This window comes from Nanorana parkeri, unplaced genomic scaffold (assembly GCF_000935625.1).
Source record: "Nanorana parkeri isolate BGI_ZX_2015 unplaced genomic scaffold, ASM93562v1 scaffold511, whole genome shotgun sequence".
NCBI lineage: Eukaryota > Metazoa > Chordata > Amphibia > Anura > Dicroglossidae > Nanorana > Nanorana parkeri.
In genome coordinates, this window is record NW_017306779.1 from 477,907 (window position 1) to 491,719 (window position 13,813).

A 13,813-nucleotide genomic window follows, 5' to 3' on the forward strand; every position below is an offset into this window, starting at 1 on the left:
AAATAATAACAATCACAATACCCGTATTATTATTATTATTATTATTATTGTAGTTGTTGCTGTTATTAATACTGTTATTGTGGTTATTAAAAAAAATTATAATGGCAACCACACAGTATTATATTTATATTATAATTGCATGTTTTATATATATATTGCATTAATTGACTTTATACACATAATATACTCAAATAGCCTACATGTCCCTCATATCTTTATGAAAATAAGTGTTAAAACTGTGTTGAGCAACACATGCACAAAAATCGCACAGTGAATTAAATTTACTGAGAGCTGTTTGAGAAAATCTTAACAAAACATGCTATATGGAGTCACTTTTTTCTGCACTGAAGTTAATAGAATTCAGTGTGATGTGTTCTTATTTTAACACTAGGTAAGTTTTAGCACTGCAGTCATAATAAAGTTCTATAAATCACTATGGGAGTAGTTCTAGTATGGATGTGAGTGCCAATATAAGAAGAGTATTAGCTCATCCCTTTGTGAATTTTCAGTGTTATTGCAGGAAAGGCTTTTGTGTTTGTTCTAAAGACAACACTGCCCTCTAGTGGCCATTACAGCAAACTACAACTTTCATCTGTAAAACTGGCAGAGCAAACAGAATCTGGAATCTAAGAAGAGCAGAGATCCAGCTATTGAAAAACTAAAATGTCCCAGAATCCCTGCCAACAAAGACGGCAAAGTTGGCACACTGGCAAAGTATGTTGGAACTTTTGGCTCCTCAACAGATGGTCCTGTATCAACAAGTCAGTGCAAAACCTGCTGTACTCTGGTTTATGAAAAGGAAAATAGGAGGTGTTTCCAATAGCAACCAATAATATACCAAAGCATGAGCATCCTTTCCAGTATGTGTGTGGGCCTGTGTACATGAACTCTGCTGTCAAACATTCATGTTTGCATTTGACCACATTTGTGCATTAAATCAATGGCAAAATCTAGAATGACAATTCAAATCCATGACAGTTACTGGAAATTAGAGAGGTGGATGGAGAGACCAAAAAGGAGAGCAAAAAAAAAAACATATCTGGAAAATCCTAAAACAAATCCTGCAACTCAGTGATGCCATAGATTACACTATAACGTTCACTATTCAGTTATTGGTTTTCAAAATGTTTTTGATCTATATTTCACTTTTGTGGATTATGTTACTACCGTATAACAGACTAATCATGATATAACAATGGCTGCAAATCAAATGGCTTCTGTCCAACATTTGCCTGTAGGTGAACTTATACACTGTACAAATAAAAGCTTCCTTATGCTATAAAAACTAGATATCCTCTTGGAAGCTTGAATCTTTAAGTCCGTCACAGTCATGAAGGTGTATTTCCCCCTACATCACTTATGATTCTCGATGTTTCAGGTGACTTTCTTGATATATCGACTTTGGTGCAGTGTCACATTAATTTTAGCTTCTCTAATTTAGAAAATCTTTAACAGTAAATAAAAAAAGAGTACATAGAGATATTACATTATATATGAATTGATTTTGTGACAGATGGCCATTTCCCCAAGCACTTTTATGTGTAATCTGTCAAGCAGTGTCCGTTTGTTATCGGCTACAGCTACCCTGAAACTTTTACAGATCTGGAGACAGCACTCTATAAATGACCAGAATTTCTGATTAACTGGTTTTCACAAAAAAACCCCAATAAAAACATGTTCCCGGCCACAGGATGTACACTTAGCTCTATAATTATACAAAGCTTCCGGAGAGTTTATTATAAGTGGAGAATTGTGTGTCCTGCACTTTCATTGTCATTTGAAATTCAGGACTTTTCATCAGTTCTTATATTCGGCTCTATAATTTATCAGTGAAATAACAGCCTTAAAGTGACACTAAATTCAGGAATTAAATCTTAAAAATACTTTAAAAAACCTTAACTATTAACAAAAATGTATCTTATTTGGGTATCACTCGGCTGTAGATCCTCAAATCATCTCTGAATTGGTGCTGACACTGGCCTTCCTTCTGGAGGGCGGCTACTTATGTTCCCCATGGTCCCTGTGTGTTGTAAAGTAGCCACCGATCCAAACTCACTCCTGTGATGGTCTACAATCTCACGTTTAGTTAACTAATTTGTATTGAGATTGTAGTCCATTACAGGAGTAAGCTTGGAGTGGTGGGTAGAACGGGGAAGGATTACAACCCCTTTTAGGTTTTTACAGCTATCCAGACCCCTTTTAGAGTATCTCCTACTTTTTGTTCTGCTGACTAGGGATGAGCTCAGGTTCAGACAGGGTTCAGTCTGATGCTGAGCTCCTCCGAACCCAAAAGGGACATGGGGCCACCCCTCCAATCAGCTGTGGCTGGGGCATTCCCCGCCCTGGCTACACATAAACAAAGGGGCGGGATGCTTATGCTGACATTATTGACCTTATATGCCCAAATGGCCATATTAGGTCAATTCATTGATCTAATTTAGCCGCATGGCCATCTAAGGTCAATGATGTCAGAGCATTCCGCTCCTTTGCTTACATGCAGCTGCAGGCAGGTAATTCTCCGGCCTCAGCTGGTTGGATGGCAGCGGAAGAAGCTTCCTTCTGGGTTCAGAAAAACTCAGTAAACACTGCAAAAGAGACACAGACAAAAATATAAATCTGACAGGGGTTCTAGCCTTTCCCTAAACACTGTTTTCTATTTGTGTTGATGTTGAGTGCTTCTCCTGACTTTCTGTCTGGGAAAACATTGTCAGTAGGACAGGGAGAAAGTGTAAAACGTTCTAATGGAGCCCCGAATAGCTGTAAAAACCTTATAGGGATTCCAACCATTGCCCTGAGAGAAAAGAAAAACATTTTTTGGCTGCACATACAATTTAATTCACAAAACCTTAACATAAGGAGAAGGATTCTTATTCAAGCCATGTGATTGTAATTTTACAATTCATCCTTTTAAAAAAAATGATTATTGGGATATTTGTGGGGAGCATTTTTTAGTTATACTTGTTGACTAATGGGTATCACCAAGGAGATTTGGTTGTACGCATCCACCTCTGCATTTTCCACTGCCTCAGGCATCATTCTCAATAATGAAAAAAAATAAAAAAATATTATTTTGTATTTATTATAATGGGTACAGCAGGTGGGCAGACACATTGGGGGTCTATTCATAAAACTGTGCATAGCCTTTTTGTCAACTGAAAGCGCATGACATGTTCTTGACAGCTCCCTATAAAAAAATGTGCATTGCTGCTTCATCCAGCGAAATCATGTACATTTATTCTGAGTTAACCAGCTGTTGTGAGAATGGGGCAAAAACCTTCTTAGTGTAACTTCTCTATAGGTCGAATGTTCTTTAGTAGTGAAAATTTCACATTATGGCCACTACATGGAGCTGAGGATCATAGGAAATCAATGCATGTCAGTAAAGAGTGACAATGTTGCAGTTCTACAGACCTGTGGAGGGAATGAGCATATAAAATGTAAACATTTATACTACAGGGATTTCATTAGTTACATTTACAGTTATTTGCTCATTATCTCCAGCGTTCTCTTGAATTGTATCTCGAAATTTTTTTTTCCTATGATCCTCAGCTCCATCTAGTGGTCATAGTGCGGTATCTTCTCCATTGAAGAACATTTGACCATAACATAAATTATACTAAGAACATTCGTTTTTCCCCATTCTCACAACAGCTGGTTAACTCACACAGAACTAATGTATATGGGTTTCGCTGGGCTAATCGGCAATGCAAATGTTTTATAAATAGATCCTATACACGTTATCTCAGCAATGGAGTTCCTATGAGACATAGAGAGTTGTCAGGTGGTTTAGCTCTCTGGCATTTGCCAAACACTGAAATATCGGTTTTGGACGAACTGACCTTTTCACCCAAACTGCCTACATGCAGGTGTTACTCACCTATTTAAATATGAAAACCTATGATTATTTTAGGTAATCTGAGTTTGCTGGCAAGTACGACAAAAAGTTACATCAGCCACAACTGTGCCCAGACAATCAGAGAAAAAAATTCCATGATGTGACCTTGTTCCAATTATTATTTCTTGTACTGTCTCCTTTGTGCAGTTAAAACAGTCTTCAGTAAGTGAAACTTCCACAGCTTAGAACTGTCTCTAAGATTACAAAGATAAGTAAAACACAGTAGAGGCAAGGAATGGCAAAAGACAAATGTCAGTTGCTAGGGAAGAGTGGATACAAATACTTGTGGAGTAACTGCTCGGTCCAATCTTCAGGTTCCATGTATGTTTAACTCTGTTGACTTTTTGGGTGCAACCTTGTGGTCTGTGGCAAGCTCCAAAGAACACTAACCTCCAGCATTGGTGTTCAATGTCAGACTGTTATAATTGTAATAATAACCCACCCTCAACATTGACTGTAACAATAACCCAATCCCACAGCATCAGTGGTCAGTTGCTGACTTAACCACTTGCTGACCGGGGTGTTTATACCCCCTTCCTCTCCAGGCCATTTTTCAGCACTGCAGTACTTTGACTGACATTTATTCCGGCAACGCGGTACTGAAATTAATTTTATACCATTTTTTGGGGACAGATAGAGCTTTCTTTTGGTGGTATTTAATCACCACTACAGGTTTTTTTTTACTATATAATGAAAAAATACGGAAAATTTTGAAAAAAACGTGTTATCCCTACGTTATGTTATAAAACATTTATTATTACCCAATTTTTGGGTAAAATATAAAAGACGGGGTCACGTCGGGTAAATAGACACCAAACATGTCAAGCTTTAAAATTGCGGGCACCCGCTGAATCACAAAAAACTACCATACCCAAAATTGACCATAGCCGACGCTTTCAAAGCTTTTACCACTCATCAATTTAGTGTTATCAGTGATTGATGGCCCTAGAATTATTGCTCTCACTGCGACGCTTGCTGCGATATGTAACATGTGCGGCGCAATGGATGTAATCATCGTTTTCGCACGTAGGCGGACTCGACTCATGTTTGCATGTGGGAGACTTTAATTTGTTTTTATTGATTTGATATGTGACTTTTAATTTTTTAATTTTTTTTTGTAACTTTTATTTTTTTAACCCTTTTTTTTCCACTTAACTTTATTGCTATCACATAGGGAGCAAACAAGCTCCCTATGTGATAGCCAATTTGCAGTGACAGGTCCTCTTTATGGAGACATCAGGGGTCTTTAAGACCCCTAATGTCACCTTGGGACCCCCAGAGAAGCTGATGAAGCAGAGACCTACACCAGCTTCTCTTTCTGTACCTGTCACTCTCTGTTTCTGTACCAGAGAGTGACAGAGGAATGCGGAAGTGATGTAATACACATCACTTCCTGCATTCCGACGAGGAGGAGGAGATCAAACGAAGCTCCTGTACTGAGCTCCGTTTGATCTCCGGCCGCAGAGCTGCTGTGCTGGTACCTGGCTTACACCGGGAACAGCGGAGCTCGGGATCGCCAGCAGCGGAGGGGGCGCACACCCGCACGCATATTACAAGCGATCGGGCGTCTCTACAGATGCCTGAATGCTTGTATGTAAAAACAGCCATCGCTGGCTGTTTACATTCAAAGCCGATTTCCCGTTCGTGCGCGCCGCCTAGCGGCGGGCACGTGTGTGGCAGGATGGGACGTTTAAAAACGCCCACCCGCATTTAATAAGCCGCTGTCTGGCCGTTTAATTACAGCGGCCGGACAGCAGGTGGTTAAACAATACAATAACCCATTGTGCTATATTTAATCTTTAAATTATGTGATGTTTGTAATAACACAGACTAAAAACAGTGCAAGTGATCGAATCCTACTTGCAACTATATGCAATCCAAAAGTGCATATGTGCATGAATGTTAATAAATATACGTGTCATATAAATATGGTAAAAGTACGAATGTGAATACTAGATAATTAAATGTGAACCAAATAAATTAATAGATGATACATATATGTGCCATATAGTGAAAATACAGTTGTGGATACTAAATGATTAAATGTAAAAATGGATCAATTTGACAATCAACAACATTTAAATAGAAAGAACAATAATTTAGAGAAAACTAATGTATGACCAAATTTCGAAATAAAACCACATCTACTGGTATAAAGTGAATACAATAACCCCCTCTTCCAAAATTAGTGGTCAGTGTTTTCCTGCTGCAGGTCCATCCACTTTCCACAAACACACTTTGGCCCCTCTGCCACATCTGTGTGCCTGACTGGCTCTGGGTTTCCTCCTCTTCCTCTGGGCTGTCACTTACTCTTACTAACCACAGATATACTGTACATGGAGCATACCTTGCTACTGTACTGAATGACCACTGTAAGAATGCAGTCGAGACACAGCCCCAAAAAAGCAAATTCTGTATATGAAGCTATATAAAAGTACTACATGCAGCACCCCTCTGACCCCCAGAAGCATGTGGGGGACTTTAGAGGCAGGGTGGACTGACATTTCACCTCAGGGATGAGTCCTTAGCCAGTTTTGAGATTCATATATAACGTTGTGAGTTTTATTTTTATTTCTTAAGCAACTCACATGGGAGGGAGGCTAAAAGGCTACAGACTTCTAGGACAGTATGAATGCCAAACTCACAGACCACTTCTCAGCTTCACAGTGCAGAGAGCCTTCAAACTGATTGCATTAACACTGTATTGTAGAACTTTAGCTGGTTAGCAGACATAGCACAGAATTCCCAGGATGAGACACCAGATTTTCTGCAAAGTCCAAGCCCAATCCTGGCTTCTCTGGCACCTCTGACAGATAAAGTTCCTACCTGGTTCTCCATCCCGGGCACAGCTTCCTCCTTCACTGGCAGGACAACTGCAGACTGGTCTCCAAACCTGACCATTGAATGTTGCAGGCCTGGAAAGACAGCACATCACTTTACACAACCTCCCTTGGGCCCCATTTCTAAAGGAGGGTATGTAACGTAGTGTGCTGTCTTACCAGGCCAGGTCATCCCGAAATATTTATGTCCTCCACAGCATGCACCACTGACCATGAACTTCCTAGTGATTGGCTTAGGAGACACACATATTCATAACCCATTCATCACCATTATTGGCTGCTCTGCTCTGTGGCAAATAATAACAGAGAGCTTAGGAGAAACCAAATGAACACAGACTATCAAATCAGCATAGACTAGATACAGTCCAGGAGAACTAAACTTAAAGGAGAATTATGAGGCGAGTGATTTTCCTAATAATCGGAGCCGACCTGTGACAATGACACTGTCATAGGTCGGCTCAGTAGATCGGGAAGTGAGCAAACACATACCGTTGCTCGCTCACTTCTTGATCTATCCCTGCAGAGAGCCGTGACTGTCACTCACGGCTCCCTGCAGGGATTCCCTCCTGTAATATCTAAATTGCCTTGTCTTCCTGAAATAAGCTAACTTGCTATTCTCTGCTTCCAATGATGATAACGATACAATGGTTAAAAGAAGCAATGGTCTTATTTATTTATACACAAATCTAATCAAACATAATAAAAGATACAAACAGATACAATAAGACAATCAAGAGAATACTTTACACAGCAAGTCCGTCCTCTGGTTCCTATATCCTGGCTGGGCTCAAAGAGAGAGCAATATTGCCGCGCACGGACTTTTATACCCATTCATACACCTACATCGACACCCCCTTTACCCAGAATTCTGCATGTCCCTTAAATGTCTTTCGGCCAATTGGCATGGTCCTTCATATTTATCCACACGCACTGTAGTCCTCTAGCAGGGGGCACCATCGTACTGCAGATCAGTCCTTGGCCTAGGTCAACACCTTGTCCTTTGATCTTTAGACAATGGCCAGTCACATTCATATGCAAAATCCGGATATCTTGACATGTCTTCCCAATGTGCCTACACCCTTATCAACACCACAGGGTGCAACGCTTGATGTCTTGTCCCGATGAAGAAATGTCACCTTTCTCATCTCCCCTGCCATGCCCCAGGCATGAACAACACACAGTTGGTCTCTTTGATGAGCAATGCAATCAAGATTTGAAGATATCTGTTCAGCAGCTTTCGTACATGAAAATGTTGTACACTCCAACACCTCCCCTGTCCGATCCTCCAGCGCTGACTGGCGAAACGGATGGGGGAGGGGGCGGGCACAGCTGGCTCTGCCTCTGGATAGGCAGAGCCAGCTGTCAATCCCATAGCTGGGTGGATCCAGACCGTCCCGGCTGCGGCGTCTCAGCAGCTTGCGGTATACTGAACTTTGGGTCACTGTAGAACGCTAGTTTGTGTTCTCCCGTGACCCTTAGGAGAACTATGGGGAAAAGCCCGGGCCCCATAGTTCTCCTTTAAGGAATCACACTGCTTAGGGCAAGGTGGCTACACTTGTGTAAGGTTTCTAAACACTTAGGCCCCTTTGATTTGGACACTGTCTGTTCTAATCAGCAGGGTATCCATGCACAGTTCCCCTGCTGATCTGAGCAGAACAGAATGGATGTCACTTTTGTAAAATTCATGTCTCTTCATTTTTTTTCTCCATCTTGTATGATAGGTAGTTTTGGGGTACTGAGCGCAGAGCACAATAAACATGCAAACATAAATTGAAGATCTGTTAAAGCTTTAACTGCCATTGTCCCCTGTTCTTTTTTATTTTATTGCTGCCTTTTTTTTAATAACCTAGTTCTATTGTAGTCTGTTTATCATTCTTAACACAATGAGAATAAAAGCAATGAACTTGTACATACCTGTTTGCTCTTGCTCAGCCATGTTTTGCTTCCGTCAATCACAGTGAATATTTTGTTTTTATATCCTTTCAGTTCAAGGTATCCACTTTTATCACCATCGTTGATGATAGCACTCTTGCTGGCTTGTTTTTTCACGGCCTCTTCTAGTACTGCTAGCCACTCATGTCTAAGTACTAAGAGAAAAAGCAAAATATCAGTCGCTTTTCTACAGCATTGATTTAGTCACCCAAGTGTGCAATATTTTTATGTACACCTGTCATATCACAAATAAGTAGGCTGTCACTACATCCTTCTGAAAATGCTAGCTGCCTGGTTGTGTTTGGCTTCATTACTTCTGAGTCCCAAACCTGGAATAAGAAAGCAGCAAATGAAAATCAAAGAAAAATCTGAACTCCTTATCTTTATACTCATCCTAGGTCAGTGACTCAGCAAGTACAGAAACAAAATCATTAGACTGACAGCTAGGTAACTAGCATTTTTAGAAAAGGAGGTCAGCAATTGCAGCTTACATATTGGTCTTATGGCATGTTTTCTTCATATACACTATATGGTTTTTCATGGTACAGGACCTTCCTTATTCACCAGTCCATCTCAAAGTGGCTAAAAAGCAAAATCACTTCTCACAACCATATATCAGTCAGTAAACAGCAAGACAGGCGGAATTGACAAATATTTCTCATGGTAAATAGTAACTTGTTATTACTGTATTATTATTAGAAAATATTTTCTTTCAGAGAGAATATACAGTATCTCATAGAAATGAGTACACCCTTCACATTTTTGTAAATATTTTATTATATCATTTCATGTGACGACACAGAAGAAATGACACTTTGCTACAATGTAAAGTAGTGAGTGTACAGCATGTATATCAGTGTACATTTGCTGCCCCCTCAAAATAACTCTACACACAGCCATTAATGTCTAAATCGCTGGCAACAAAAGTGAGTACACCCCTAAGTGAAAATGTCCAAATTGGGCCCAAAGTGTCAATATTTTGTGTGGCCACCAATTATTTTCCAGCACTGCCTTAACCCTCTTGGGCATGGAGTTCACCAGAGCTTCACAGGTTGCCACCAGAGTCCTCTTCCACTCCTCCATGACAACATAAAATATTTACAAAAATGTGAGGGTGTACTCACGTCTGTGAGATACTGTAGATGAGATTAGCTCTTGCTTTACAACCTGACATGTATTTATAGAGAACTAGTCAGGAATAGTTATATGTAAGACTCTGAATCTCTCTATGTGGCCCGCATCTGACCGCATCCCTGATCTGGTGTTTACATGCAGCAACTGTCACCCATTCAAATTAATTTTTAATCTGGTGTTTACATGCAGCAATTCCCCTTAGGATGTCGGGGGTGACGAAACATGTAGGGGCAGGTCTACCATACCAAACACGTTTGTTTTCGGACCGGCCGATTGTGATTTTGAATTTTAAAAGACATTTTAAATAAACTACTTTTTGGAACTATTACCCGATGAAAGATTTTTCTTTGCATGACTGTGGGAATACTTTACACTGAGGACTGATGGTAAAGAACGAGATACGAAAGACGCCGCAGTAATGGTGTCCCATCAGACAAAGCGTTTGAGGCTGTCTGTTACAGCCGAAAGTTTGGGGTGAGTACGCACTCTATTAGGGGGATGTATTGATCTTAATACAAACCCCAGGAAAGCACTACTCTAACGAACATTGGAAGGCTCTGCTTTTTGGCTTTGAAGCGGAGCTGTGTATTACAGAGACTTTATCTGTTTACATATATTTTTTGTTTAGCACAATTAATTGTCATTCACAATTATTTTCGTTTACCCACCTGAATTTTTTCACGCATATGATTTGTCACTTGATGGTATTAATGCACATGAAGGTGTAAAAAAAGTGAAGGATTTTTTAATGTGTATAGACTGATCCACTTTATCTTTACACACTGAGACACCTAAAGCACTTGGTTAAAAATCACCTCCTAATCGTAGACAGGTTTATTAACTATTACAGTGCCGTGTTTTTATATTGATTAACGGCACTTGCATTGATGTAATTTTATTTTATTTTTTTATGATTTGTAGTTCACAAACACAATTATATGGTTTTTTGATTCACTTACTAGCGCTGTTAATTCGGTTTAAAGCATTCAAATTAATGATGAGGTGACAGCCTGCTTACCGCATGTAATTGTATGTGATATGATTACAAGCAGTTACAAAAAGAATCACTCTTTTGTGTATCCAGGGAGAGTGATTGATTCCTAACTGCATGTAATCCTTTCACATGATTACATGCGGTGTGCAGGCATTTAAATACAGCGGCTGTCACCTGATCATTTACTCGAATGGGTGACACTTGACCTTTTGTAACATGTGCAGACATTAACACTGGTACCATATATAGTCGCTGCCCCCGCAGGACTAAAAAATTTGTCCCGTGGCCCCCGAGTAAATTGAGTTTGAGACCCCTGCCGTAAAGGGTACAATTGCCAATTAACAATATTTTGTTTTCATTTAGTAAACTGGAAAGCCCCATTCTTATACAAGAGTTTTGTTTTAGTGTCTGTTATCAGCACAAAAAAAGATATAGAATTAAAGCCTGATATTGAATTTTTGACAGGAAAATGATACAAATAAATAATTAAAAATCAAGTACTCCCTGGGTGACTGACAATTTTTTTTCTGCGACATGTTTTGTTAATACTAATTGTAGTTTAGTGCAGCCTTTCTCAACCTTTTTTCAGTCATGGCACCTTTGCAAAATCTTGAGTCTAAAATGTCATAGATTGTAAGGGAACACCACACAAAGACACAAAAAAAAATAGGTTTCCCCCTTTACATCGAAGTGCCCCCTTCAATTCAAACCCCCCACTTCACATCAGCATTACCCTTTGCATCAGTAGGTCCCCTTTCACATCAGGAGTCCCTCTTTAACATAAGAGCCCCCCCCCTCTTTCACATCACAGGAGCCCCCTTGATCTCAGTCTTCATTCCCCACCTTCACATCACAGTCCCACTACCACAAAATTTTAGGGCACCCCTGAGGAAGCCAGAAGTCACAGCAGAGTGCTACAGCACCCTGGTTGAGAAAGGCTAAATGCATGTACTACTTATCTATTCCTAAATGTGATTCTTCATTGTAAAACAAAATGCTTTGACAGCAATGCTTAAATTGTGCTGCTCGTTTACAAATTACTCACTGCCATAGGCAACTGCTCCAGTTTTGTTTGCATCAACCATAGTTAGTAGTCACCATGCAGAACAATTCTTGGCTGAAATGCTGCCTTTTTTCTTTACCTTCCCACCCTTTCCTTGCAATTCAAATAGACAAATATTGGTGGAAACATGCACTGCTAATTCCTGTCCACTTTATCCAAATGTTAAAGAGACTTTAAAGACATGATTATGGTAAGTTTGGTAACTTTTAGTTTGAAAAAGACAATAAACAGCTGATAAACAGCTGCACAGTTCCAGGTATGTGAAAGTTTCTGGGATCTACTGTTCTTACAGACTCATAGGTCTTTATATGCAGTGTGAGATCATCCAAGACACGGCTGCCTTTGACTGCTAGTCTTAAGACATTTGGGCATGTGACCATGGTGCTGATTGCTGGAGAGCAATATCGATGCATCTGCAGTGCATGCATCTCCCTGCTCCTGTGCCATCTATTCTGTGGATCTGTGCTTTTTTCACTTCTCCTGCTGCTTCTCAGATATATTACCTGTTATCAGCTTATATCAGCTATAGTCATTGAGGGTGGCAGCTCTGACATAAGGAAGCAAAGCCCTGTTCTACCTCATTGACCATCTCCACAAACAGAGACAAAGGCCCGGTAAGTCAGTAATGGCGAAAATATTAGCTGCAGAAAGACCACAGAAAATACTGGAGACTAGTCCCTTACCCCTTTGCTTGCTGTTTTTGAGCACAGCTTCCAGAGTTCTCTTTATGATTACATCATTAAGAATCCCAAAAAAACAGACTCTTGTACTGCTAAAGAATAATCATATAGTGACAGCAAAGTAGATGTATGTAGCCTGTAAAGGCCCATTTTGAACTGGCATTTTGCTCTAAAATATATATGATCAGCTATGCAATGATGTGTAATGTGCCCATAAGCCATACACCTGCATATCATTTTTCATTCTTCAAGACATAGAAAATGCAATAGCTGGAAAATAGGTTTTGTCTTTCATGAATCCATAGTGTGTTGTGCATGAGTAATGCTATTTTCAAGGAACATGGTGTTATCATCTGATTCCCCTCCAACTCTATTTATTCATAAATCAATTTACGTATTTCCATGCAGGAAAAGAGAATGTGATGATATATACAGGCACACGCTGACGGTTGCTGCGTACATTATATTGCAAAATAGGTGAGAAACACAAAGCTGCTCTAGCGTCGCCAGCGAAATGATTCACCCCTGATAAGTATGGGTGTACAAAGTCGTACAACACAAGAGCTTGTTTAATAAGTGCAAACAGCAATATCATACAGAGCCTCAAACCAGACAGTAGGATTTCATTGATCGAGTATTGCTGACTGGTTGCTGTTGATTACTTCAAATTGCATATTGATCTCTCTATTTTTTTCTTCATTTTTATTGACAAAATAACAGGTTGTAGTGCCTTTATAATATACCATGGTATATTCCATATACCAGGAATTGTCACTGGGGTGGAGAGACAGGAAGGAATTTCATCTGCTGGAAGTGCCGGAGAAGCCAGAATTGGCTTGGACCTCAGAGAGAAGTCTGGTGTCTCACCCAGGGGGATCTCAAACATGTCTGTTGACCAGCTATGGTTCTCTTACACAGCGCACCACATTTTCAGTTTAAAGGCCCTTTACACTATGAAGCTGGAAAGTCGTCGGTAAGTCTGGAGTTCTGTGTTGTCTGAGAGGTCTGTAGCCCTAACCCTCTGTACCTGTTTTTGTCATTCATGGAATAAAGCATTTGAAAATCCTTGTGACTGGCACCCAATGTTGCTTTCACATCCCACATACCAGCTAAGGACACATCCTGAGATGAAATGTCAGCTCCCCTACTGTCAGGGGGGCACTACAATACCGTAAATCACGTGCCTTATAACAACCACTAAACAGTGGCTCAGTGGTCAGCACTTCTGCATTGCACCACTGAGGGTCCCTGATTTGAATCCCAGTCAGGGCACTA

The 13,813-nt window shown here is 40.1% G+C and overlaps 1 protein-coding gene across 1 annotated transcript in view; it reads right to left on the reverse strand.

Moving 5' to 3' along the window:
* ARAP2 (ArfGAP with RhoGAP domain, ankyrin repeat and PH domain 2) overlaps positions 1-13,813 on the reverse strand; it is a 235,860-nt gene that overhangs the window by 195,063 nt on the left and 26,984 nt on the right. The window contains exon 8 of the mRNA XM_018561260.1: positions 8,650-8,822. Within this exon, the coding sequence (XP_018416762.1) occupies positions 8,650-8,822 (173 nt within the window). The remainder of the gene's footprint in view (positions 1-8,649; positions 8,823-13,813) is intronic.